General features: G+C 40.5%; 1 protein-coding gene across 1 annotated transcript; it reads right to left on the reverse strand.

The window, feature by feature from the left end:
* Positions 1 to 2,775: 2,775 nt before the first annotated feature.
* On the reverse strand, positions 2,776 to 24,212 carry rac2 (Rac family small GTPase 2). The gene is made up of 7 exons (XM_069665278.1): positions 24,082 to 24,212; positions 12,587 to 12,658; positions 9,507 to 9,624; positions 8,833 to 8,895; positions 5,175 to 5,334; positions 4,330 to 4,463; positions 2,776 to 3,355 (listed from the first exon to the last, which is right to left on the reverse strand). Exons 1-6 carry the CDS (start codon positions 24,114 to 24,116, stop codon positions 4,333 to 4,335), a joined length of 579 nt encoding a protein of 192 aa, XP_069521379.1. The 5' UTR covers positions 24,117 to 24,212; the 3' UTR covers positions 2,776 to 3,355; positions 4,330 to 4,332.
* Positions 24,213 to 25,842: the final 1,630 nt, after the last annotated feature.

Below are 25,842 nucleotides of genomic sequence, written 5' to 3' on the forward strand. Positions count from 1 at the left end.
GTTTGGAACGATCTGCTCTGTTGAGGCCTCCGTTAAAAATAGACCCGGCACGTGTCTTCAGCGGAGCAGCGTGAGAGACACGCTTCTGGGACGCGCTGGAGGCGGACAGCAGCGCGTGCTGTGGAATCACGAACATTGACTTGAATGGGTGCGATCGACTCCAGAGGTCGCGGCGCACACGGAACACGCCGGACACGGATCCTGTGGAATCGAGGGGTAAGCCTATCCTGATTCTGTGGTGTAGAAATTGTAGCACCTCGCTCAATGAAAGAAAACAAAAGAACAGCAGAATATGATTAATGCAGCAATCATGTCACCCTCAAAACTAATCAATCTAACTACATTTTGGCAGGACAGGGTTGGATCATGACTAAAGATATTAAGGATCACAGAGTTTTTCAATTATTTGAACAAATCTGAAGCTGAAAATAAGCCAATTATTGTTTTACCATACATAGAATGAGACTTCATAAACTAATCTCGGAAAGCCATTATATTAATTAAGGAAGAGACACACAAACAATTAAACAGATAAAGAGCGATGTCTCCCACATGGCGAGGAGAACTGCAACCTCTCCCTAATGTCCACCATTAATCAGTTAGCCAATGTTAATCCACACAGATAAATAAATCAGATTAATAACGCTGTCCTGATGTGTCGCCCTCTAGAAAAGCAAAGTAAGACAGATGATTATGTAGCAGATGGAAGAAAAGCAGTCACCTTTATCAGCATTACCTTAGGCAGCGCCTCCACGTTACACTCATTCATTTCACTCGTGGGATCATGTGTCCAAACCTGCTCGCCTGGTACAAACTCTGGTAACACTCCGGTCAATAAATGAGCAGTCTGTATTCAGGCAAGCACAGAAAGTATTGTCTCACATGAGCTTTTACCGTGTGCAGCAGGTACAGAGTTCCCCGATGCAACTTTAACCGTTAACTCGTATGTGCCAAGGTCAATTAAAGATTACAATAATGTTTCTTGAGGCTGTGGGGACTGTGAAAAAGCTTCACGGGGTTTCTATCTTTTTGACATATTTATTTTTATGCGGAACATGTTTAATGTGGGTCACATGCAATATGTGAAGTTTTTGGTTGTCTCTGGTATAAGCACGTCTGCTAACATGTGGATTGTTGTTTGTTTTTATTGCATTTTTATTTATTTATTTATTTATTTACACTACTATGGAGGCAGCTAAATGTGTGCAGCACTCGAGTCTAAGACTAGTTTCTCTACGGGGACAAAGCGTATCATATTGTATCATTTGATATTGTAGCATATCGTATTATTTTCTGAGGTAAAGTAGCATCTCAAATCATGTCATATCGTATCGTACCATATATCATTTCATATTCTATTGTATAGTAGAGTATCGTGTTGTATCTTATCGTATCATATATCATAACGTATCGTATCATATTCTATCATATAGTTGCATATCATATCTTACTGTATCGTATCATACGCCGATCAGCCATAACATTATGACCACCTGCCTAATATTGTGTAGGACCCCTTATACCTCTGAAGGTGTGCTGAGGTATCTGGCACCGAGACGTTAGCAGCAGATCCTTTAAGACCTGTAAGCTGCGAGGTGGGGCCTCCATGGATCTGACCTGTTTGTCCAGCACATCCCACAGACGCTCGATTGGATTGAGATCTTGGGAATTTGGAGGCCGAGTCAAAACCTTGAACTCATCATCGTGTTCCTCAAACCATTCCTTACCATGTTTGCAGTGTGGCAGGGCGCATTATGCTGCTGAAAGAGGCCACTGCCATTAGGGAATACTGTTTCCATGAAGGGGTGTACTTGGTATGCAACAATGTTTAGGCAGGTTTTACATCCACATGAATGGCAAGACCCAAGGACGTTTCCCAGCAGCACACTGCCCAAAGCTTCACACTGCCTCCACTGGCTCACCTTCTTCCCATAGTGCATCCTGGTACCATGTCTTCCCTAGGTAAGCGACGCACATGCACGCGGCCATCCACATGATGTAAAGGAAAAGGTGATTCATCAGACCAGGCCTCCTTCTTCCATCGCTCCGTGCCCCAGTTCTGATGCTCACGTGCCCATTGTAGGCGCTTTCGGCGGTGGACAGGGACAGCATGGGCACCCTGACCGCTCTGCGGCTACGCAGCACCATACGCAACAAACTGCAATGAACACTGTGTATTCTGATACCTTTCTATCAGAACCAGCATGAACTTTTTCAGCAGTTTGACCTACAGCAGCTCTTCTGTTGGATCGGACCACACGGGCCAGCCTTTGCTCCCCGTATGCATCAGTGAGCCTTGGCTGTCCGTGACCCTGTCGCCAGGTCACTGGTTTTCCTTCCTTGGACCACTTTTGGTCGGTACCGACCGCTGCAGACTGGGAACACCAAACAAGAGCTGCAGTTTTGGAGATGCTCTGACCCAGTCGTCTAGCTATCACAATTTGGCCCTTGTTGAAGTTGCTTGAATCCTTAGGCTTTATCTCATTTTTCCCGCTTTCAATGCATCAATTTCAAGGACAGAGTTCACTTGCTGCCAAACATATCCCATCCACTGACAGGTGCCATTGTAACTAGATAATGAATATTATTCATTTTTCCTGTTAGTGGTCATAATGTTATGGCTGATCAGTGTATATCATATCATATCGTATCGTATCATGTACATGGTGCTGCCTGCAGGAAGCCTTGGGCACCATTCAGCCACTGGAAAACCACATGGTTCATTCTCACGTATTTCACCAGTCAACGCCGAATAAAAAACATTTTCTGTGCATATTTTTTACTTGATCAAATGACTTTTATTTTTATATCACATGAATACATAATACATTTGTTAAGAAGTTTTATTCAAATAAAACATTGATGAGCTTCCTGCCCATACTGAACCACATTCCTGATCCTCTGATCCTCATGTTTTATCATTGTTCATCACTCTTTAAACAACAGTTGTTACGTCACTTATCCAATCATTGTTTGAGCCTACACAAAACATCTCTATTTTGGGGGGTTTGGGTACATCAGTTAAAGCAAGCATGCTGCCCCTGGTCTTACATTTAAGCTAATCCATAGTGTGCGCACTTTGCCGTCCACATTTAGTAATTTAATCTGATAAACTTTTATATTTTACACTTAAATTCTTCAGGTTGCAGTTTGTATAATGCACTAAAAAAAATCAGTCGTAGAATGTGCTGTACAGAAAGTTTTGCTACTGTTTAATGATAATGGTAAAAACTCTTTTTTAAACTAGTGAATATCTAGTTATAGTTTTATATTAGAAACATAACAGAACTTTCAAAATGTCTTCTTTTAACCCAGGGTCAGCAGTCTGAATCTGTCGCTCTCTTCTGTTCAGGTCCTGCAAGAATTGGAAAAAAGTGTATGAAACTGTTAACACCTTCATGAAACACACGCACACACACACACACGTTGATTTGGCATTGCATGTGAGATAATTCATTGCAGCTTCAACATTATGAACAAAACTATTCTGTCTCTCAGAAAAGAAGTGATCACTTTTACATATGCAATTTTGTAAAAGCGGTAATTATTTCCCTGCATCAGGTTTTTTAATTCTCTCCCCAGGGGATGTAATCGGTGCTGCAATTATTTTGGTAATTTCAAAAACGTAAAAGCTTACAAAGCTCCTGTTTTTAATTGGATTTTGTGTTTTTCAGTGGCATTTATTACGTTTGGAAAAAAAGTGATGGATCTGCCAAATTCATTTCTAGCTCATTACATTATACCCCTCCTCTGAGCAAATTGGAAACCTGCCCTGAAACTTGGAAATATTAACCCAACTTTGTTTCCCATATCAAATATAATGTTTGTGAAATTCAAAAGAATTGCCATATATTTTCTGTGTATTTTCAGTTCCAATTATCTGTCATTATTCCTGTCTTTGTCTTTCTTGCATTGTTTCTCTCTATACCCACGTTTCCAGTAAAAGTACCAAGTACAAAGGGAGCTTTTTTTCTCCAAGGGATCCCCCAGCAAATTGTTGTCTTGGTTTTCACCAAAGACTGAAGACATTAGAACATTAGGCAAATTACTCTGCTGTCGTGTAAAAGACTCTTCTGAATGCTGCATGTAATTGACCAATCAGGACTGTTCAATGCTGTAAGTCCTGCCACAAAGTCGCTGTGCTTTTAGAAAGTCCTATCCCCCAGCAGGGACCTTTTTGGGAACACTTCTAAGCTTAATCCAAAAGGCAACTGGACTTGGTTGAAGATCTTGAACGGACTGGTGGACAGAGCAAAAAATATAAACTTCTGTAGGTCTGGAGGTGAAACGTCTTCAAGAACTTCAACCAAGTGTTTTCTTCAGTCTTACCATTCACAGCAGGATGCAGATCTTCTTCTTGACCTTGGTGGGCTGTGGGCAGAGCACGGCCCTGATGGCCTCATCAAACACAGTCTTCAGACCACGCTGAGTCAAAGCAGAGCACTCCAGGTACTTCACTGAATCTATACACAGAAACAAGGACAGACAGAATAACACAACCATAAGAGTACACATATAAACATAAAGACTAAATGAAGCAAGTTAGCTTAAGTAAACAAAACACTTGAAAAGTGACGCATTAAAGCTGTGTGTGTAAGAAAGAAGAATTTACACTCTTTGATAATTGAATAACACGGGCTATACATTCACTGGAGTTTTGTTTCAGTCCATGTGACTAATCTTTGTCCGATACTTTAAGTTCTTGTTTTGGTTACAATGGACCCCTGACACCTGCTTAGTTGCCTGTTGACCTTGGCCAGTTTGCTAATACTGGTTTATCAGAGCCTTTCAAAGGACCTTTTTTCTAATGGGAGCCACAAGTCTGAACCAGGTTGCGTGGCATGCAAAGAGTTGCATCTTCTGCACTCATATTGGGATATACTGGGATACTGGAATATGGGATGCCCGTTTTACTGTCTGTAGTTTGTTTTCATGGCTAATTTTAATCTAATCTAAAGTAAAGAATAGACAGAGAATAGAAAGTTCTTCCTAAAACCAACGGCCTCACTGCAAACAATGATGGCGCTGATGCAACAGGTTGTACTGTTTCTCCATACTGTAATACCCAACTGAGATAATTACAAATGCTTTAAAATGATCACTTACTAAGCAATGGGCAGTCCTTTGTTTGAAGCCTGTATTAGGAGGAGGCTACGACTTTCTGTTTTACTCACCTATCTCTTTAGCCAGAGCCAGGCCCTGGGGGTAGGTGATCGGTGCCAACTTCTTTTCCTTCAGCTTCTCAATGGTATCCTTCTCGTCCCTCAGATCTAGCTTGGTGCCCACCAGGATGATAGGTGTGGAGGGGCAGTGGTGGCGAACCTCTGGGAACCACTGGCAGAGGACATAAGAATGCAAACAAAATGAGAAGAGAGAAAGGGGACGTATAAACTGAATTTATGTTTTTACACAGATTTTTACAAATTTTACTGATTGTTTCAAGGCTGTGCATCACGTTCGCCATGTTATGTCTCTACTGAATGAGGTGGTACGTAAGTTAAGATTCTTCATATATTTTCCCTTCAATCCTCCGACCTCTCTTTGCCAAACATCCCTCCTCACCTCAGGACTCGCTTTCCCATTGAGACTTCCTCCTCTCGCTCTCTCACTCTACTTTTTGCCTCTTATAATTACTCCCTTCATCCGTTTCCCTCAGTGAGAAAATGAGCGATGCTATCTGCTAAAAGAATTAAGTCATAGTTGTTGTTATTGATTGACAAATCCAACCTGCTCAGTAGAGTAGGCTGCTCACAAGCCAGATGATTGGCATTTTGGGATTATAAGTACCACCTGATGAATCCCACGGTTCTTTTAAGAGTGCTTGGACGTTTTAAACCATCATGTAATAGAAATCTGTGGTTTCCTTGAGTCTCCTTCTTCTCCACTAGCTTCAACTTCCAAAAACATATTAAAATACATTAAAATTAAACTGTGACATGCCGTCATGGTCAAAGCCAATGTGAAATTTGTTTTGGGGAATTGTTTCAAACTAAACTTGTCAAGTGAGTGTGTCCTGAATCCCACTGCGCGTTCTGAGATCTTAAGACTTCAGCCTTGACGGTATTGCAAAATCCATGTTGTGGCAGAACGCGGCACCGGTGACGGTGTGAAACCGGTATAGCGCCCACCCCTCGTATGAAGCATGTTTTGTTTTTTTACACCAGAATTTAACTTTAACATTCTGGTTTTGTGCCAACCATTACACAGAGTGAATGCAATCTGACTGGTGATGGGTGGACATTGAGTAAAAAGGATGCTAGTCCATCTCTACTCCACCAGGTCATTATGTTTGACTCCACATTTAGGCGCTCGGATTCCTTGCTATCAATAGTTGTCAAAGTCTGCACACAGAAAAAGCTGTCTGAAACAGAGGAGGGTCGGACTGTGTCGGGGTTGGAGTGTTGGGCAGAGTCGTAAAGACTGAGCTGCAGTTTCTCATTTCCGTCCTTACATATAGCGGAAACCACTTTCCAAGTTACCACTCCAGTTCGGTCTGACTATAACCCACATTGGATTCAAAATGAAGAGCAGAGCAGAATAGAAAAACGGATCTAATCAATGTTCCTGTTATTTCCTTTCTTGTGTTGTATTGATGTTCTCATAGTGAGTGGTTTTAAAAGGGAGATGATGTTGGAAAGCTCCTCCAGAGGCTCCGCTTTTGCTGCAGAACTCTTTGCGTCAGTGTAGCGCAGGAAATGAAGGACAACACTACTAAAATCAAGAGAGCACTTGAGATCTGTGGGCTGCACATGAAAGCTTTTATGTCACAATATGCTGCCTAGAATGCAATCTGGTGTCTTTGTCGGTGTGTTCAAACTGAAGGACGGAATGATTTAACCCTGATGACCATTAAAAGAAATAAGCAGCATGAGAATATGGATGGAGGGGGGGATGGAAATGCTAAATAGAAATAGAAACCAACGGCGATTAGATTCATACTTTAACTGAAAAGGTCGGAAACAGTTTTACATTAAAAGATATATTGAATTTTATGTGGGGTTTTTTATATGTCCTTCAATCAAATGTGAAATAAGATGTTAATATATTTTCTTTGAAATGTGGTGCAGTATAATAAAAAAGTACCATAAAATAAGAAATTGTACTGAAGTAAAGAAAATGCAAATCGGCTATAATCTGCTGATAGGCATTGATTTGCATAGAAATGGAGTGGCAGTAAAGTATGCAAATGGATAAGAGAAGCCGCAGGATGTCCTGTGATTTCTAAGGTTTGGTTTGAATTAAGTACTTTTTTTTTTTACATTGTGTGAAAATGTTTTTCTTCAGATTACATGGCAACCTTAGTGACACAGAGTGGACTGTGAAAAACGTGGTCACTTGAAATCTGCATTTGAAGAGTTGTCACTCTGAAGTGACAGAGAAATCGCTTCAGAGAAATAACTAGATCTAATATAGGCATTTATTCGTGACAGCATGGAGGACCAAACTGCCTGGAAATAAGGAGATGATGAACACACTCCAAGGTGCAGTGGTTAGCGCTGTCACCGGCTAAAAGGTTCCTGGTTCAAACATAGTGGGCCTTTCTGTGTGGTGTCTTTGGGTTCCCTCCGGGTACTCCAGCTTCCTCCCACAGTCCAAAGACATGCTCGTTGGGTTCATTGTAACTTATAATTGGTCGTATGTGTGAATGTGAGCATGAAAGGTTGTCTGTCTCTATGTGTCAGCCCTGCGATTGACTGCCGATCAGTCCAGAATGTACCCCGCCTCTCGCTTCAGCCCCCCCACAACCCTGAACAGGATAAGCAGTATAGATAATGGACGGAAAATAGACAATACATTATTATATGGAGGAGTAGTGCTAATCTCTCCCTGGAGTTTGTCCAAAAATTCAACCAGAATTTGCAGTTAAATAAAGCAGAATCTACAGAACAGTGTCGGCAGCTAAAAGTATGAAAAAGACAGAAGGAAAATAATGAAGGTAATAATTAAAGGTATGAATGATTTATCAAAGGACTCAGGATAATTGTGTGTTGGAAACCAGAGGCTGCCTGTGGCTCTGCAGACAGCTACACAGGGGAAATTTAAAGCAACACCGTTTGACCATTTAATCACACAGGTAATTAGATTCTGGCCCCTGTAAGATAATTGAAATCACCTCATTTCAGGGGGGAAACTTCACTGAACAGGGATGTTGAACACTTAAATAAGCCAATAAGGATCTGTACAAGGCTCAGGTTTGTATCAGAATGTACCTGGAATGTCGATCACTTACACTAAAAAAAAAAGCACACTTCTACAATCCTTGTTGCCTTGCATACACATGGATAATACCTCCGTCGATCTGATTCTCCAAACCAAGTGTGGTAGAAGATGACGCCTAGCCTTTAATGAATTCCTACCTTATTTGACAAAGCACTTAATTGCAATTTGGCCTCTCATTTATCCGCTCACACTCACACAGACGGTGCCGGTGCTGCGAAGATCAGCATCTTGATCAACGACACTTAGTCTCATGGGCAGAAGGAGAAGGGAATATAATCACCAACCCTGGGATTAATGGACGACCTCTGTGTGGCCACAGCTCCTGAACCACAGCCGAGGCAGCAGCTTCCCCAATGATTTTATCTTACAAATGTTTGTTATTGTATTGATTTAAAGTTAGTAATGCTCACAGACACTCGTGACCGAATTTTGGTTTTACATTGAAACTCATTTCTGATACATTTTATCTACTTATTATTATGACGCTAACACTAGATTACATAGTAAGGAGACTATTTTGGATACGGGTTTCCAGGGGCTTTTAAAAGTATATGTGTCAAAGGTTTGTTTAAAATGCCTTAATGATATTGTAACGCAGTTATTGTGACTCACCTTAGCTCTGACGTTCTCGTAGGACGCTGGGCTCACCAGGGAGAAACAGATCAGGAAAACATCCTGCATGGAAGACAATGAGATGTGAGTGAGCGTAGCTTTCAGGGAACTCTTTCTTTTAACCTTTTAAAAAAAACCAAACCACCAGACCTCACACGGTCTGCTGTAATGTTAATTAAGAGTATTCAGAACACCAGTGATGTTGTTCTCTATATCAGCACTCATGGAATACCTCTTGTCGAATCAGATTACTTGGTCAGAACTAACTGTTTAATGTTAAACAGTGTTCATTTCTTCTACTAGTGTTTTACAAAAAAAAACAACCACTGCAACAATAAAGAACACTTGAGCCAATACGATTATTGTTATTTGCATGTATGCCATGTCACATGGCCAGTCAAATATTATAACGTTAAAAGCTTTTCTAGGAATCACTTTTCTCTGTCTGATATTAACCAGGTGGTGTTCACAGATAAAAAAGCTCCTCAGTAAAATGTATTATTTTTTTCCCTCTGCTGCCTTTTAATGTAATGAGCTCAGTCAGGCTGCAATCTCAACTCACCTGGGTTTCACTGTGAGAGCGGCGGTGGATTTGATCTTCTCAAATTAACTGTGTGTGTGTGTGTGTGTGTGTGTGTGTTGGGGGGGAGGGGGAGAGGTTGCACAGAGCTTACCGTCTGTGGGTAGGACAGTGGGCGGAGCCTGTCGTAGTCTTCCTGTCCAGCTGTATCCCAGAGGCCCAGGTTGACCGGCTTGCTGTCCACCATCACATTAGCTGAGTAGTTGTCGAATCTGTGGGGAGCACAGGCATTCGTCAATCAATCGATTAGTCTGTGAGGCGGGTTTTTCATTTCATTGATTATTTAAAAACATCAATCATTTGACTTTTAAATGCCATAGAAATGCTGTCATGTCAAGGGTATCATAAATAAAAGTAAGTCATCAGATACAGTAGTAGATAAGGAGACTATAAGAGTCTATTAGGGAGCGTCAAATAGAGTTGGTGATGGAAACTAAAAGATGTTAATAATAATTAACAATTATTTATATAACCATAAAACTACATAGTGATCTGCAGTCAGTAATTGGAAGGTTTAGGGCCCGATCAGACAGAACGCGCACCACACTGCCTTTCTTGTTGAAGATGACAAAAAAGCCCCCAGCTGCTAAAACGCGTCCTGTCTGATCGGGCCCTGAAAGGTTTTATTCCCTCCCTGGGTTTATTTGCCATAAAAGTATAATGTGACATAATATCTCTGGTCCCTGTTGTTAACGTGTTTTTAAGGAAATAAACAAAACATAAATATGAAACTACATTTCCTCAAGTACCGTATTTTAGTGCTAGTTAGATGTACTTCTAATGTTTACCTGTATTCCAGTACAGAGGAGATGATGTACCTTCACTCGCCTACATTTGTCTGAACACTATTGTTTCTCGTTATGTACCAAACGTGATAACAATTTAAAATCTTCCTCAAGCAGCTGTGATATTCAATTACTCCTCATTATGTGCCATTATTATGTGTTATTTATTCCAGCGACAATGTAACACTACCTTCCCTGTGAGTACTCTGATATTTTAATTTCATCACGCTGTGAACACTTCTGGTCCCGAATTCAGGCTGATTGCTTTTTCTTTTAAGTATTTTCACACACACTCTTTAGTAAAGAAATATATGTGCTTCTTCCATCCTTGACAATATACTCTGCAATGCTCTACATACTGTAATAACATTAAAGCAGCACTGCCCCCTTGTGGTCACTTTGAAACCTGACGGTCTCATCTGCCAGCTTCTACTTGTTCCTCTCTTAATCTTCCTGCTTGTACACTTGCTGCTACACATACTATGTCACTATGATATGAAAACATTAACAAGTCAATTTAATACTAAAGAAAACAAAATAAAAGTAAATAAAAGCAGCCGCTGGAGGCTTTTTACTCTCCTGTCTTGAGTTGACATTTAACTCACCTCTCACTTAAATACTCTTGTTTTGTTTATTTTCCCATTTCTAAAATATCTTAACTGTTTTGTTAAAGTCACTATCAATCAATCAGACTGTATTTGTTTAGCACTTTTCATACAACAATAATGTAACACAAAGTGCTTTGCATAAAAAGAAAATCAATAAACACAATATGATCAGCCCCACAATCCATGCACAAGGTCAGAAATGAAGGACTCAGTAAAACAGGAAGTGACGAGCTGAGGAAACGCCTTCATGAAATCATGATGAGGAAACGCAGGAGGTAGGATCAAAATAAAATGAGACCCATCCTCCATTATCTGTACCGCTTATACTGTCTAAGGTCGATGGGGGCTGGAGCCTATCCCAGCTGTGATTGGGCAAGAGGCGGAGCTACACCCTTGAGTGACGGGCAGTCAATCACAGGGCTGACACATTGACACAGACGGGTTATTTTTAAAGTCAACAATGAACCTAACGACATGTCTTTGGACTGTGGGTGGAAGCCGGAGTACCCGGAGGGAACCCACGCATGCACAGGTACAACATGCAATCTCCACACAAGGCCCACTGTGTCTGAACCGGGATTCGAACCAGGAACCTTCTAGCTGTGAGGCACCACCGTGCCGCCTACACTAAGAGATAATGCATGAAAAATAAAATAGAATATCACAATATATAAAAATATATAAAACTGACTAAAATACATAATAAATTAATAGCATTACATAAAGGATTTAAAAAAATAATAATTAAAAGCTAGACTAAAGAGGTTGGTCTTGAGTTTGCTTTTAAAGATATTGACATGCTGTGCTGCCTTCAGGTCTTCAGGATGGCTGTACCACAGACGTGGTAATATAAAGATGCCTCACTGTGGGTTTAAAGAAGCAATTTCCCCTTGGAAAAAGCCACTGTCAGTCACAGCTGGTGTTCTCTGTAATCGATAGAAGCAATAATATTTGAAACTGGCGCCACAGCTGTGGAAAAAGTTGCACAAACAGCTCATGGTTTTGCCCATTCTGCATTCCTACAACACCCAGCATGCATTGAGAGGGGCTGGAGTGAAATACTACCGTTTCTCTGCAGGCAATGTGCGGTACAGAATCCAAAATACGACAAGAATATGCCAGTGATCGTCACTCGACAATTTTGAACAAGACATGACATCGGAGACGGGCGTCCTAGACTGAGGAAGTGTAGTTTACATCAGATTAGTTTAAAATCACATTATTGTTCTGCCATAATGGCATTAGCTCCCCATGATAGCATGATAGGACTGAGATTAAAAATTGGTGAACTGGCCCTTTAAAGACCACCTGAGGGTTCTGGTAGGCTCATATGATAAAAGCAAATTTGATAAATAGGTGGGAGCAAGATCATTAAAAGCTTCATAAACCATTAAAAGAAACTTAAAATCAACTCTGAAACGTGTCTTTATCTTTTCTTACTGGGTCATCTTTAATAAAAAAAATGATTTCCTGCTTTTACTCGTGTCCTATAAAAAATATTTTAGGTGATTTTTTATTTTACCAAGACTGCCTTTAGACAGGTGTGTGTTTTCCTTTCCTAATCTTTCTGCTGCCAGTCCAAACCTGTCAGTACAACACCTTCAGATATCTGCACATCTACTGTACAACCTTTGAGTGCCGAATGTGTCCGTGCACGGACATGAACGCCTTTTACAATAAATAAGTGTTCCAACAAAAACGTGCAAATCCTGTAGTTTACTGGTTTTTCATGTCCATGTAGAAGGATTGAGAGAGCGTGAATCGGTGTGCGTTATACTCACACAGTAGGAATGTACTCCCCGGGGAAGGCATTGGTTGTGTAGCTGATGAGAAGACATGTTTTCCCCACAGCTCTAAATCAAACAAGTAAAAACACAGTGAGACATTATGAGAAGACAGTAACAATGTTTCAGGCTACAAGAAAGGAGACAGCACACCATACAGTACATTTGTTTTCAGAGTATACTTGACAGGAAGTAGCCGATCGACAATCTAATTATGAAAGGTCGAGCAGAAAGGTTCTTCTTTGTGGTTTGCTGCATTAGATTGCTGAACAGCTTCATGCAAATAAAATGCAAATACAACTCTGACAGTCTTGACTGCTTCATTTAGTGTTAACCAGCGTAGATGAACACACTTGTAAAAAGAGGAGAAAGAGGAAGAAGGAGTTGACCTGCCACAAAATTGAATCTATAGAACTTGTTTACATAAAATACATTCTTTTTCATGCTGTTTGCCTCTTAACATTGCATTGACTGGTGGTATCATGTCATCCTTCAACAGACAGCTCTTTCTCTTTTACCAGGAGGCCGCTGTTTGTGTACACAAGAACATGTTGATGTATTGTTTAAGCCTGAACCATCATGTTGTCTTAAACTTAACCACGTTGAATGAAATGTGACAGTTTGTTGAGGTTTACTCTTAGAAACTGCTGGGTCAGATTAAGAATAAAATGGTGGAGTTTTCCTTAAAGTAATAATCTGGAAGATTTTCACGTCAATAAATGTCTGTTAAGTCTCTATCTATCGCCGAATGAGGTAACACAATGGTGACTGAGCCTATGGCCCACTCATGAAAGCCTTTGCATCTGCAGCATTACAGACTGGGCGTCTGTGGCGACTTTCGTGGAAAAAAATCTCAAGCGGCGCCCAGTTAGTGACGCGTTTTCCATCAGCCAGCAGTGGTTGGTCTTCCAGAGAGGGTAGGCGGAGCTAAGAGGCTGCTTTTCCAGTAAACAGTAATCTACTATGGCTGAACAAACAAAGAAAAGATGGATGACTACAGATACAACTTCAAAAATAAGTGAAAATCCAAAGAAAAAGAAACAAACAGTCTAAAAAAGAAAGCGACTGTCAGCCAGGAAAATCAAGAGTTACAACCGGAGCCAACCGTGGACGTCACAGATGCAACACTGTCTGGATATCTGGGAAGTGTGCTCCCGCAATTACCGTTTATCGCCACAGGTGCCGCCAAAGCGAACAAAACTGGGATCTTCAAAATTACAACTTTAAAAAGGAAATCGGATGTGGAACTAGCGTTGGTTATCATAACATCAATACATTTTCATTCTCACATGAATCTCATTTCTGGTTGTTTGACCCGTTCATCCACTATAACTATCTTGTGATGCAAACTTTTTCTGCCCTTAAAACCACCTTACTCCAATTCTTGAAGGCTTTTGTGGTTCAGAAATGCAGCAACAGAAAATGTATGTTCATGTATCTACAGGTTACATTTCATGACTATTTCAAAAACTGCTGAGAGACCTGCTTGGATTCAATCAATATAAAACACATGCACAGTATCACATGTTCTAATTGAACAGAAAGCATTGGTCCAAATAAAATGTTCATCACAGCAGCTCAGCGAGCAGCTTATCTCAACATCAACAGTGATGAAACCGCATGGCGGCATGCAGGAGACGATCAAACAAGTATCAACTGGCCCTGCTCATATTTTGTTCCAGAGACTTGCCTTCAGCAGTTCAGCAATAACACCAGTGCTCGTTTCTACCTGGGTTTTCATGCACGGTGCGGGTAACATTATGAACTTTGCTGATTGGTAAGAAGTTATGAGGAGAAGTTTGTTGCTGTAATCAAACAGACGTTACAAAGCAGGGGAAAAGTCGTGAATGAATCGGATTCAGGCCCAAATACTTCACACACAATCGGAAAACCGATCAGGTTTTCTGCATCTGCTTCACTGAACCATAGACTGTGACAGGAGAAGATGCAGCCTCCTGTTTCAAAAGTTAAGTCAAAGTGGAAGTCACTTAAACATGCATTCTTTCCAACGTCCAGCAGGGGGCGGCTCCAGAGGTTGCACAAAAAGGAATGTCCTAAACCAGACAAGAAAATATGCCTACATCTCATTTTCCTAATGATTTATTGTCTTGATCACTAGTTTCAAGTCTTCTTCAATTTAAAGTAGACAAAAAAGCAGGGTGAGCTTTCGGGCAGTGAAGCGTGCACAAAGGCCCCCTGGTGTGCTGTGAAGGTACTGCATGTTGGCCTTGAGAGGTCATTGACAGTAAGTAAATCAAATGTTTTTTTAAAATTTGAATATTTGCACTTTCTTGGTTGCTTAAGTAATTGCTACGTGTGTATGAATGGATAAATTATTTGCTCTGCATCGCTAAAGGCACAAAGTTATTTCTGTTTATGCAATAAAAACACATGGGGAAAAACTTCATTGTGTTGTTGGGACTCGCTGCTTTAGATTGTGGCTACCTGGTGATTGACAGGATGGAGACATAACAATATGTATCATCACTGATGTCCAAATATCACAATTACTTCTGTTAAAAAAAAAAAAAAAACAAGATGGCGGCGACCAAAATATCAAACTCAAGTCTTCAAAAGGGTTTCACAGCCCAGAGGGGTGACTGCGCTGTACGAGCCATGTTGGTTTATTTTAAAAGATGCAGTCAGATGCAGTTAGCTGAGAATCACAGCTATTATTAATGCATGACTCATTGTCATCATCAGTAATGTCAGGCGACGCGGCAGAGGGGATTTCCATTGTTGAAGCTCTTTTGGAAGAGATCAGGTTATATGCTGGGGGTGCAGGAGGAACTGCCTGATAGGCCCTGCTATAGCCTGTATTGTTGAGGGGGGATATTTGAAATGTTCAAAACTAGAAACATTTACTGAGTTGGTTATAACTTAAAGTAATAATCTCAAAGATTTTAATTTAAATAAATGTCTGTTAAGTCACTATCTATTGCCGAATGAGGTAACACAATGGTGATTGAGCCTATGGCCCACTGATGAAAGCCTTTGCATTTTCAGAATTACAGACTGGGTGTCTGTGGTGACTTTTGCCGAAAGAGGGTAAGGCTAAGCAGCTGCTTTTCCACTCTCTGCAAGTGTTGCGAGTAAACAGTAATTGACTATGGCTGAACAAACAACAAAATGATGGATGACTACAGATTCAACTTCAACAATAAGTGAAAATCCAAAGAAAAAGACACAAACTCGATGCTCAGATGAAGCAAACAGTCTAAAAAGGAAAGCCACCGTCAGCCAGGAAAATCAAGAGTTACAACCGGAGCCAACCGTGGACGTCTGGTTGCCTGTTATCGCCATAAGGTGCCGTCAAATAGAACGAAACTGAGAGTATTTATAGTATAGTAATAACTTAGTATTAATGATTTGGAGAGACAATCTGGTTTATTCTTGGCAACATGTGGAACAAATCTTGCACCAAAATGTATAAAAAAACACGAGGAAACACACAAAGAAAACAAGATATTTTCCATCTCACACAGGCTCCGCCCTCTACTGGACTCTATGCGTACTACTCTCCTCTTAGCACGTATTCGCCCACTTAACTTTTATATGCTGTCTGCTATCCTTTTTCTCTTCAGCGAGCGGTGTTTTTGCACACTGACCTTTGCCGGTCAGGGTCAGTGGGGTTGCCTCGATGGTTTAGTCACAACAGTCATGAATTGGGGCTTCACCCACCCACAAGTGGAGCCCTCTACCAAGGGACGCTGTCGCTCCTACACTGCTGAATAGAGAGTATTATAGCAGACAGCGGAGTGTGCTGCCTTTATACTGTGGAGGACGGTGATGTATCCAGGTAGGCACGCCCTGATGGGCCGGCTACGTTCATGTAACAGTTCAGTAGGCCAATATGATTAGAGGACCCATAGAGTCCAGTTGAGAGCTTCGCCTGTGCTTATAGATTCGTTTCTGTCCTCGGCACTATATAATGTGACTTTTACAAAAAAAGTCGGGGCCAGGGACTGACACCTGCGCTCTTGAAGTGTCAGTTTACCCAGATCAGACACACAAAACAGAACCCATTTACACTTTCTGGTACTTACTCATGCAAACAGTTTCGGTTTCATTCGGTTGACAGTGGTTGGAAATTTGTCTGTGGTGCAACATTGTAGAGTCCTACTTACAGCAAAACTGTGGCCATTTTAAAGCATATTTAATAGAACCTAGCTGCCACTAATAAATGTTATACACATTTCCCTTAAAATAAATGACCATACTGATATTTAAAAAGTAGTAATGACGTTATAGTACTTTTATTCTCACCTGCTACCTACGTATACTCATAGATGTGATAATGAAAGGTATGTCAGTAACAGTCTGGGAATGAATGCTGAAACTGTTTTCATGACTGTCTTGAATCTTGATTTAATGCTCATGGCTGATCTTCTATGTGGCTATTCCATGGGAGATAAGTACCGCAGAGAAAAGGCGATACCTTCGCATTTACATCAGTGTATATCCAGGCTTGGGAATAACGGAATACAAGTAACGGCACTACGTAATTCGGGTACACAAAAAGGCAACTGTTATCTGTTACAGGAAAATAAATGGTAATTACATTACAGATACATTTATTAAAAATGGAGATTACTAACAGGATTACACTTTTAAAACACATTTTAAAATGGGGACGATATAATAACAAAGATGCTCTGTAACATCTGATGTCTCATTTCTAAACCGTCCGTCTGACCGTCTCTGATAATACCACGCACCTGCGTGCACATGTCAGACACTTCATGACACACAAGTCTCACAACACCGCTCCGCAAAGTTGCCATCAACAGTTGATGGTTGCCACAGCCTGTGGTGAAAAAAAAAAAATGTTTCACTGGGTGGAAATCTCTTTTCTCTTGTCTTTACTTGCAGATTTAGTGTTGAAGTAATCCAAGAGTAACTAAAAGAACTCAGTTACGTTAATTTAAAATTGTTATACCTGGATTAGGTTACTGATTACATTTTTTAACAGGTAATTAATAACTGTATCGGAATACGTAACCCTCCCAACCCTTTGTATTTCATACAGGACAGATGTGACAGAATGAGTCAAGGTGAAGGAGACACGAGAAGGAAACTCGACGGCCGACGTATTCGGAGGATTCAGGAGAACAAGAGGATGAAACTCCCAACTCTTTTTACCTTGGGGCAAAGTTATCGTTCATTTTCTGTTGTGTATTGTGTTTTTATTTTATTTGAAGTTAAATTGATTTAAAATTCTGATTTAAGTTTAATATCCTCCCAAATATAACACCAGGTTCAATTAGCTCTGCACAGAAAATGCAACGGCTACTTTTATTTTGTGCGTACTTTTAAGAGCCTGTACTTTTTCCACTTTCACTTCAGTAAGGATGTGAAGTACTTATACTTCTTTTCAAGCATCTGCACTTCCACTAGAACAAAAAATGTGTTGTATTTGGGCACCTCTGACTAGATATAACTGAGAAAACATATCTGTCTGTACTGCGGCTGGACTGATCTTTAAGAGGAAGTCAACAAACTCACTTAAAAAAAAAAAAAGGCACATGGAAAATATTAAGATCATGTTAGGTTAAAATCTAAATAATCAGAAAATATAGATATTCTCTTTATAAAAGGAACTGCACAACAAATCGGCCCTTTTCACAAAGCAGGAAGTAGATGACTCAGTAGCGGTTTGAGAAGCCCAGCTGTGTGTGTCTCTATGTGTGGACCAATATGAGTTTCAGGCGTCGAGTTTAGTGACATTTTTTAAAGTCATCACTTTGTCAGTCCGAGTTTGAATAAGGTAAAGTGTAAAGGTTGTGTTTAAACGTGGTTTTGTGATGGTTAGGTTAATGGGTTGATAAGAGTGTAATGCACAAGCATGTGTGGTTTTTTGAGGTTTGTGTGAGTCAAATAGGAACTGATCTGTTTCAGAAGCATCGGTTTAGCTGAAAACAGGAACCAGCCAAACGGAGAGAAAAAAAAGACGATTTCACTCTTTCGCTTTGTTTTTAAACTGGTTTTCCATCAACTTCTCTGTCTCTTGCTAACACCAGCCTATCTGGTTTTATAGCTATGTAAAGGAGATTTATTCCATTTATGTGCCCGTATCTGGCATGGTAACCACAACATACTTTCTATGACTTTTTTATATTTGCATATGACACCTTTATCTACCTCTATTTGGTTCAGTCCAAACAGCACAAGCCTCAGCAGTATTCAAATGATCTCAACTACTTTGGAACAAAAAGGTGCCGAATAGCCTATCAGGAGTTTATTTACTAAGCTGGAGATGTGATAAGAAATAAGAAAGTTTAGCCTTAAAAAAAAAAATTAGTATTCAGCTTAAAGCTGCTCACCCCAGAACCTGAAACAGAGAAAAGCACGTGTCATAATGAAATAAGTGTTTCTAGAGGTGAGGCTTAGAGAGGTACGAAACACAGGGCCAGTTGTTGAACTACATCAGCTGCAAGCTAAGTGCTAAGCTAACAAGTTGAGAACTTCAAAGATAGACAGTAGATTTTCAAGCTTTAAATAATAATTGTCGAAGATTTTCATGTAAATAAATGCCTGTTAAGCCACTATCTATCGCCGAACGAGGTAACACAATGGTGATTTGAGCCTATGGCCCACTGATGAAAGCCTTTGCATTTGCAGTATTACAGACTGGGTGTCTGGTGCGACTTTCGTGGAAAAAAATCACAAGCGGAGCTCGGTTAGGGAACCGTTTTCCATCAGCCAGCAGTGGTTGGTCTGCCAGAGAGGGTAGGCGGAGCTAAGCGGCTGCTTTTCCGGTCTCTGCAAGTGTTGCAAAGGCACAAACAAATTCCACACTCAGATGAAGGCAAACAGTCTACAAAGGAAAGCGAACGTCACAACCGGAGCCAACCGAGGACGTCACACATGCAGCACTGTCTGGATATCTGCTCCCGCAATTACCGTTTATCACCACAGGTGCTGCCAAATAGAACGAAACTGAGAACTTTGAGATTATCACTTTAACGTATTCAATGGATTAGACGGGGAACTAGAAAGAACAAATATATATGCAGGCCTACAAGAATCTCTCACGGCGTTCTGCACACCTTTCTTCATTTGTTTAGCAGTTATTACTCATAAAGTTATTGAATCTCTATGATGACATACAAATCCAACATTTTCATAGCCACATCTTTCAATCAAATGCACACATTCTGGTTATGTATTATTTTATATATCGCTTGAATCAGCTTGCCATACTAATTTTCCACTATTATTTGAAGTACCGTGAAGCCCGTTGAGAAGTCGCCAATTGGTTTGAGGACCACTACTTTGAAGCTGTTTGGCATTTTGGCCGTTGCCATCTTGTTTTTTTCAAACCAGAAGTTACCATATTTGGACAAGAGGGTGGAGCTCAAGAGGAGCAAGGAGTTATAATCTAAGGTATTAGCTAATGCTAGTGCAAGCTTGCTTAGCAAGGTGCATCTGGGATAGTCATTGGAATGCTAATATTGACTAGCAAGAAAAACAAGCTTGCAACAAAATGCGCTGACAAAAAAGGAACAGACTGCCAACTTTTCAATTACAAGATTTCCCCGCCCATAAGCATATTCTGGTTTAACAGCTAACACTAAATGGGACCATTATTTACCAAATCAGCATCTTGAAGTTTAAGAAATGATTGAAATTAGTGACCATAAACTCATAATTTAAATGCTTACTGAGGTTATAAATGAAGTCACAAGTAGGGTCTTTTTCTTATAGACTTCCATACAATCCGACATGTAAGCAACCAGTGGACTCACCCCTGCTGGCTGCTTAACAGACTGCAGGTTAAAGGCATTTCGGCAAATGCTTTATATTTAGAACACGTTTGTTAGACCTCAATGACACAGCATTTCGTTTCAAGGAGTAACATTGATTTTAAGAATATAATTTCAAAAGGCAAACACCATAAAACGGCTATATATCAGCAACATGTTAGCTTGTATTTACACAGTGACTTTAGTGACAGCAGACTTCCCTACAACCTTAGACAAACTTCCTCTTCTCTCTCTGTTACTGGAAGCTGTAAATCCCATTTTAGACTACCGAGACGAACAAACACGTGTTCTCAGATCACACAGATAACAAAGCTGCTGAGGCTCTTTTGGAAGACTGTGATGTCAACATAAAGTCGACCAATAGAGTGATCATCTGCTGCGACACCGGTGGGGCCTCGATCTCAAACTGCTGCAAACATCAAAGGATGTTTTAAAGGTCACAGCGTCGCAGCGTGATGTCGTGTCAGTTCTTTGCAGAGTCGACAAGTCAAAAATGACTCACACAACCACCGGCTCCAACAGTTTCTTGTCGCTTTCTGAAGGGTTGTTTTTGGACTAACTGTGAAGCGACTTTCTGACATTTCAGCAGGGACATCTTGAATGTGTTTCACCCACTTCTTGGAGACCATCAAACACACACTGTCTGCACTGATTGACCAGGTGTTTAACCTGGAAGAGCTCCAAGCTTTCTTCAAATGCTTTTCTTCACATTCCTCACATTACTTCCTCCACTGCTCATGTTCTATGTCACAACTCGTGAACTTTATGAACACAGTCAACACAACAACCTCCACAAACTTCAAGCCGAGACGCACAGCAGTCCATCTGGACACCGACTTCTTTCTCGTCATCGCCGTATTCCTTAGAATCAAAATAAAACAGCTTTAAGTGATTTTAACTACAAGTCCTCGAAATCATCAAACAAAATAGCATTCGTTTTTGCTTTGATGCTGCTTTTAATAAGACGACTGAAGTTCGGTTATGTTAAGCTCCAAACAGGTTGGTTAGGGTTAGCATATGATACTTTTCTTTCCATGCTTCCAAATAAAAGCACTTAGTTTTGTACAGGGTTAAACAAAACCACCGAAACAAAACTGAATATGTGAAGGATGTTTCCTATTATTGACACACACCATTGTTCTTTGCAGTTACCATGAAACAGCTAGCAGAAAGCTATTTGTTTCCCCCATATTTCCTGTAAAAGCTAAATGCTACAGAAAGACTTCTTGTGGATATTGATTTGTGTTTGCAGCAGCCCACAGCGTGGCAGTGCATTTCACACACCCCACATGCCATTCCTTTTTAACTGTCAAATAAAAACACAGCAGCTTACTCAACCGCAGGGAGGTAGAAACGCTGCAACACACCAAGCTAACATGACTGGACGGTTGTTGAATCACTACCGGTCAACGAGCGATTCTGCCCTTCTGATCTATTTCTGTATTCAACTGACAAATATGTAGAATATGTAGTTATTTAAAAAAACACAGTCACTAACACGGTGCTGCTTTATCTTATAAATATAGAGAATTTACAGATTTTGAATTTTATCAGGAGAACAGCAAGGAGAGGGCAGGGACATCAAAAAAGGCTAGCAAGCATGGGATGCTAACAAGCTAGCCAGCTATAGGCCCTGCACTCCAAACAGTAACTGGCAGAATTTGCAGTCATGGTGACAAAAAAATCTTTAAAGACCCCCTCCAGTGAACATCAAGTGTTTAACCTTGTAAACATCTCCATGTGGTGTTCTTCATGTGCTACAAGACGTATCAGGGACAACATCAGTAGTCATCTCCATGGCTGGGCCTGTCTGCTTTTAAACTGCAGTGTACCAAGGACAGGCTGAACAACACGTTTTCTGATCGTCAGGTTTGAGATGTCACAAACCTAAGGAGCCAATCCCGTTAATGGACGGGGTGACGCCATGCATATTATTATGTGTAACCTATGGCAACCACTTCAGTGATGTGCGAGCCAGCTAACCTTAATGTTACTACTACTAATTACTACATTTCTAGCTAGCTATGTTTCAACAAGTTGCCACTAAAAGTTGTTTCGCGATGGATGGGGCAATTGGAAATTTGCATAGTGGGCGGGGCCTATGCAGATTTGGGAATTTTCAATGAGGTAGAAGGAGGAGATGCCTTGGAAGGATACAAGGTAATTTACAAGGTAATTAAACGGATTTTGCTGAAAAACATATCAGACTCAATTTATTATTTCAAGCAGAGCATTTTATATGACCTAAAACATGACTGAAGCTTGTCTTTAAAGTCGAGGTGAAATGAAAAATGTCATTTTAATCCTTTTAGATCACATCCCCGGTAATATTGTGCATCTATTTGACAATATAGGCCAAAAAAAATACAGAAAATCCATTTCTCCGTATTCTTATATCAAAATCCGATCATTTTTTCTTCCGGTAAAACTAAATTTCACGTGTGCTTATGTAAGCTCGCACCAAACAATTTCAACCAATCAATCTGCAACATTTAGCCGCAGAGCACCAAGAACGCTCGGTCAGTTAGCTAGCTACTGTGCTGTGGAGAACGTCTGTCTACGCCCACTTCTCAACGATCAAATCAAATCCCTCTAATGATATGTCCCGCCTGCACGTCCTGTTTCACTCGGAAATACATCACGATACGGAAGCCAGGTACTCTCGAAATGCTGTTTCAGCTCGACTTTAAAGCATTTAGTTGGACTAGAAGTTAGTTTACACCTCAGAGTTCAGAATGAGTCATTACATTTTCAAGGTTTCAAGGTTTTTTTTTAATCATTACAAAAACCTTCAGAATTACTTTTTTGTTCTTCTGAATGCATTTTATTTGACATGTGAAACAAAGATTAAACTTAAAAACCTATTTGTCAGAGAACTTTAAAGCTAGTGCATAAATGAAACCAAAACAAGAGACAATGCCTCCAAGTTTAAGCAGACTTCATCTCCCTGCTGCTTCAGTCTACAATATTAAACACAGCAGGAAGTTCAAACGTACAAGGAACTGCCACCTGATTTAATTGTCTTTAACTATTTACTGATCTCTTGCAGCAACAACCAGCACTTCCGCTTCTCTATTTCCCCCTCATGATGAATGGCGTCTTTTGCCCAACCTTTAAGGATACAAAGAAGTTAGACTTTCTGATGTGGCAGACGTCACTTTGTCTAGACTTGTTTTAAGAAAGATTAAGCTCAAGACTGAACAAATTCTTTCTTACATTAAAGAGCACAAACTTTAACAAACTTTCTGTGTCTTCCTGTTTCTTTTTCTGTTCTTTGTTTCTTTTCTGTCTTTTAGGAGCCACTTTTTCAGTTGCATTTCTTGTATATTTCACCTTCAGTAAGGAGCCTGTGCTGTGAGCCTGCTGCAGCATTTTCCTGCATGTTGTGGCCTGCACCTTCCAGCGGCCTCACTCTGAATCAGCGCTGTCAAACACACGCCTAAAGACTGTAACGCTGGACAAACTTCAACACCTTCAAAAAGTACATTCACCTTCAGTTTTTTGAGCGAACGAACATCACACAGCCACACTCGCAGAAGTTGATCAAACTGTAACTCAAAGGTCTTCAGGCCGTGTGAAAAACTTTGACATTTAACTGAATAACTCTAAATTCTTAGCCTCGGGCCAAACATCCTCATCGTGCGCAAACTGGCCCAACACCTCCTGTTCAGCAGTCAAATTCAGCTTAAATTATAACAATGTAAGTAAATTGAAATAATGGCATACCCATCTCCCACGACCACACATTTGATAGCCTGCATCCTGTTCCGCTCAGCTTCGTCTGTGCTCGTCACTCTGACAGTAACAGGCTCAGAGGGGAAGGTTGAGAGGCGCAGTTCAGCATGCAGCTACAGGAAACTCTTACACCTCCCTCGCTCCCCACACCCTTCACTGCCTCTTTTTTTTTTTTCTCTCTGTCTCTCTTCCCCTTCATTTTCGCACAAATCTCTCCTTCCGGTTTTGTGTTTTTGCTTCCTCTAAATATCAGAACTTATGCAAACACGGCGCAAAACAGTATAAAGTACATGAGGTAAAATTTTAAAATTGCATGAGGTAAATGGTGTGGAAACGGACGCTGTGACGCAACTGATAAGAGCTGTGAAATGGCTGTTTTGAAAGGAGGAAGATGCAGCAGCAATAACACTGAGGCTTCCTCTTTTGTCTGCTTGTGCATTTGCAATCGTGCATGAGTTTGCGCACACACACACACACACACACACACACACACACACACACACACACACACACAGCCTGGTTGCTATCATTACATCCATTTCCTGGAGTCACCCTTATCATCACGCTCTTTTAGCCGAAGATTTAATGATTTTCACTTGGCTTCTTTTGGCGAGTCCCCACAACAGATTTTTTACACATCGACTTAAGTCATTTAAAATAAGTAGTTAATTCAATTTATTTTAAGTCATTTAATACAAATAGTGAAATGATAAGAAACAGAATTTAGTGGGAACAAACCCAGGAGATAACAAAAACATCCCTCCTACTACACATGGACACGCAAACACACATTTGTAGTTTAGTTTAAATTGATTGTTTTGTAGTTTAAATTCAGAAAAAGCCACAGCAATTTACAAACACATCTTCACACACTCATTATAATCCTCTCAGACTAACAGTACCTGTGATGTTACGTAATCACCACTAGAGGGTGCTTTAGCATTATTTTATTAATTATAAACTAAACTAGTGTACATCAGAGGAGCAGCTTAAGCTCATGCAAATGTCTTGAAACTGTTTATACCAACAGTGATGGCATCTTAATATGCCTCAATACGCTGCTCTCCTCCTAAATCCTTCTGTGTAATGAAAACTTGCACATTCTGTCCTGTGTTTTATGAGGTGCTTTCAATATTTCATTTAGCAGATACTCCACAGTCATTTCAATAACCACCTCTCTGTTTATCTGTCATGCTATAAACAAAGGTATTCAACTGTCAAGTCAGCCTTAGCTAGTACGCTACAAGAGGACAAGACGGAAGATGCTGTCATCTTCAAAATAGAAGTGTCTAATTTGGAGTTACAGAAGAATAAATTGGAGTTTATCTTCACTTATCATCGGCACTGTGGATCAGTGTCAGGGGCTCCACACTTACTTCATTATCTCAAGAGTTTCCTGGCTTTCAAAATACACTTCCTGTCCTGAAGTTTGTTTTGCAAGTTTCATTCTTGAACTAAATTTCGAAACCTTACAGCAACGATGTGCTACCGGTGTTGTAAGAAATCTAACATCCTTAAATTGTCAACTTAATCCACAAAGGGACATTTAAAGAGCCGCTCCAGTCATGTTTTAAGACATGTGTCTGATATGTTCTTTCTGCAAAATATGTTTAATTACCTTGTAAAAATCCTCCCGAGACATCTCCTCCTTCTCCCTCATTAAAAAATTCCTGAATCTGCATAGTCCCCGCCCACTATGCACATTTACAACTGCCCCCTCCATCGCGAAACAAAACACGTCTCTGCCATCGT

The sequence above is a fragment of the Semicossyphus pulcher genome, unplaced genomic scaffold (genome assembly GCF_022749685.1).
Source record: "Semicossyphus pulcher isolate SPU_LCO1_2020_fin unplaced genomic scaffold, fSemPul1.0.p SCAF_17, whole genome shotgun sequence".
In the NCBI taxonomy this organism is placed as follows: domain Eukaryota; kingdom Metazoa; phylum Chordata; class Actinopteri; order Labriformes; family Labridae; genus Semicossyphus; species Semicossyphus pulcher.

Bases quoted from the DNA above. Each gene is read 5' to 3' on its own strand.
- rac2 (XM_069665278.1), bottom strand. From the start codon at position 24,116: ATGCAGGCTATCAAATGTGTGGTCGTGGGAGATGG. The intron at 5,335-8,832 runs GTGAGTCACAAT...GTCCTCTGCCAG, and splicing joins ACGAGAACGTCAGAGCTAAG to TGGTTCCCAGAGGTTCGCCA. The intron at 4,464-5,174 runs GTGAGTAAAACA...TTCTGTGTATAG, and splicing joins GGCTCTGGCTAAAGAGATAG to ATTCAGTGAAGTACCTGGAG.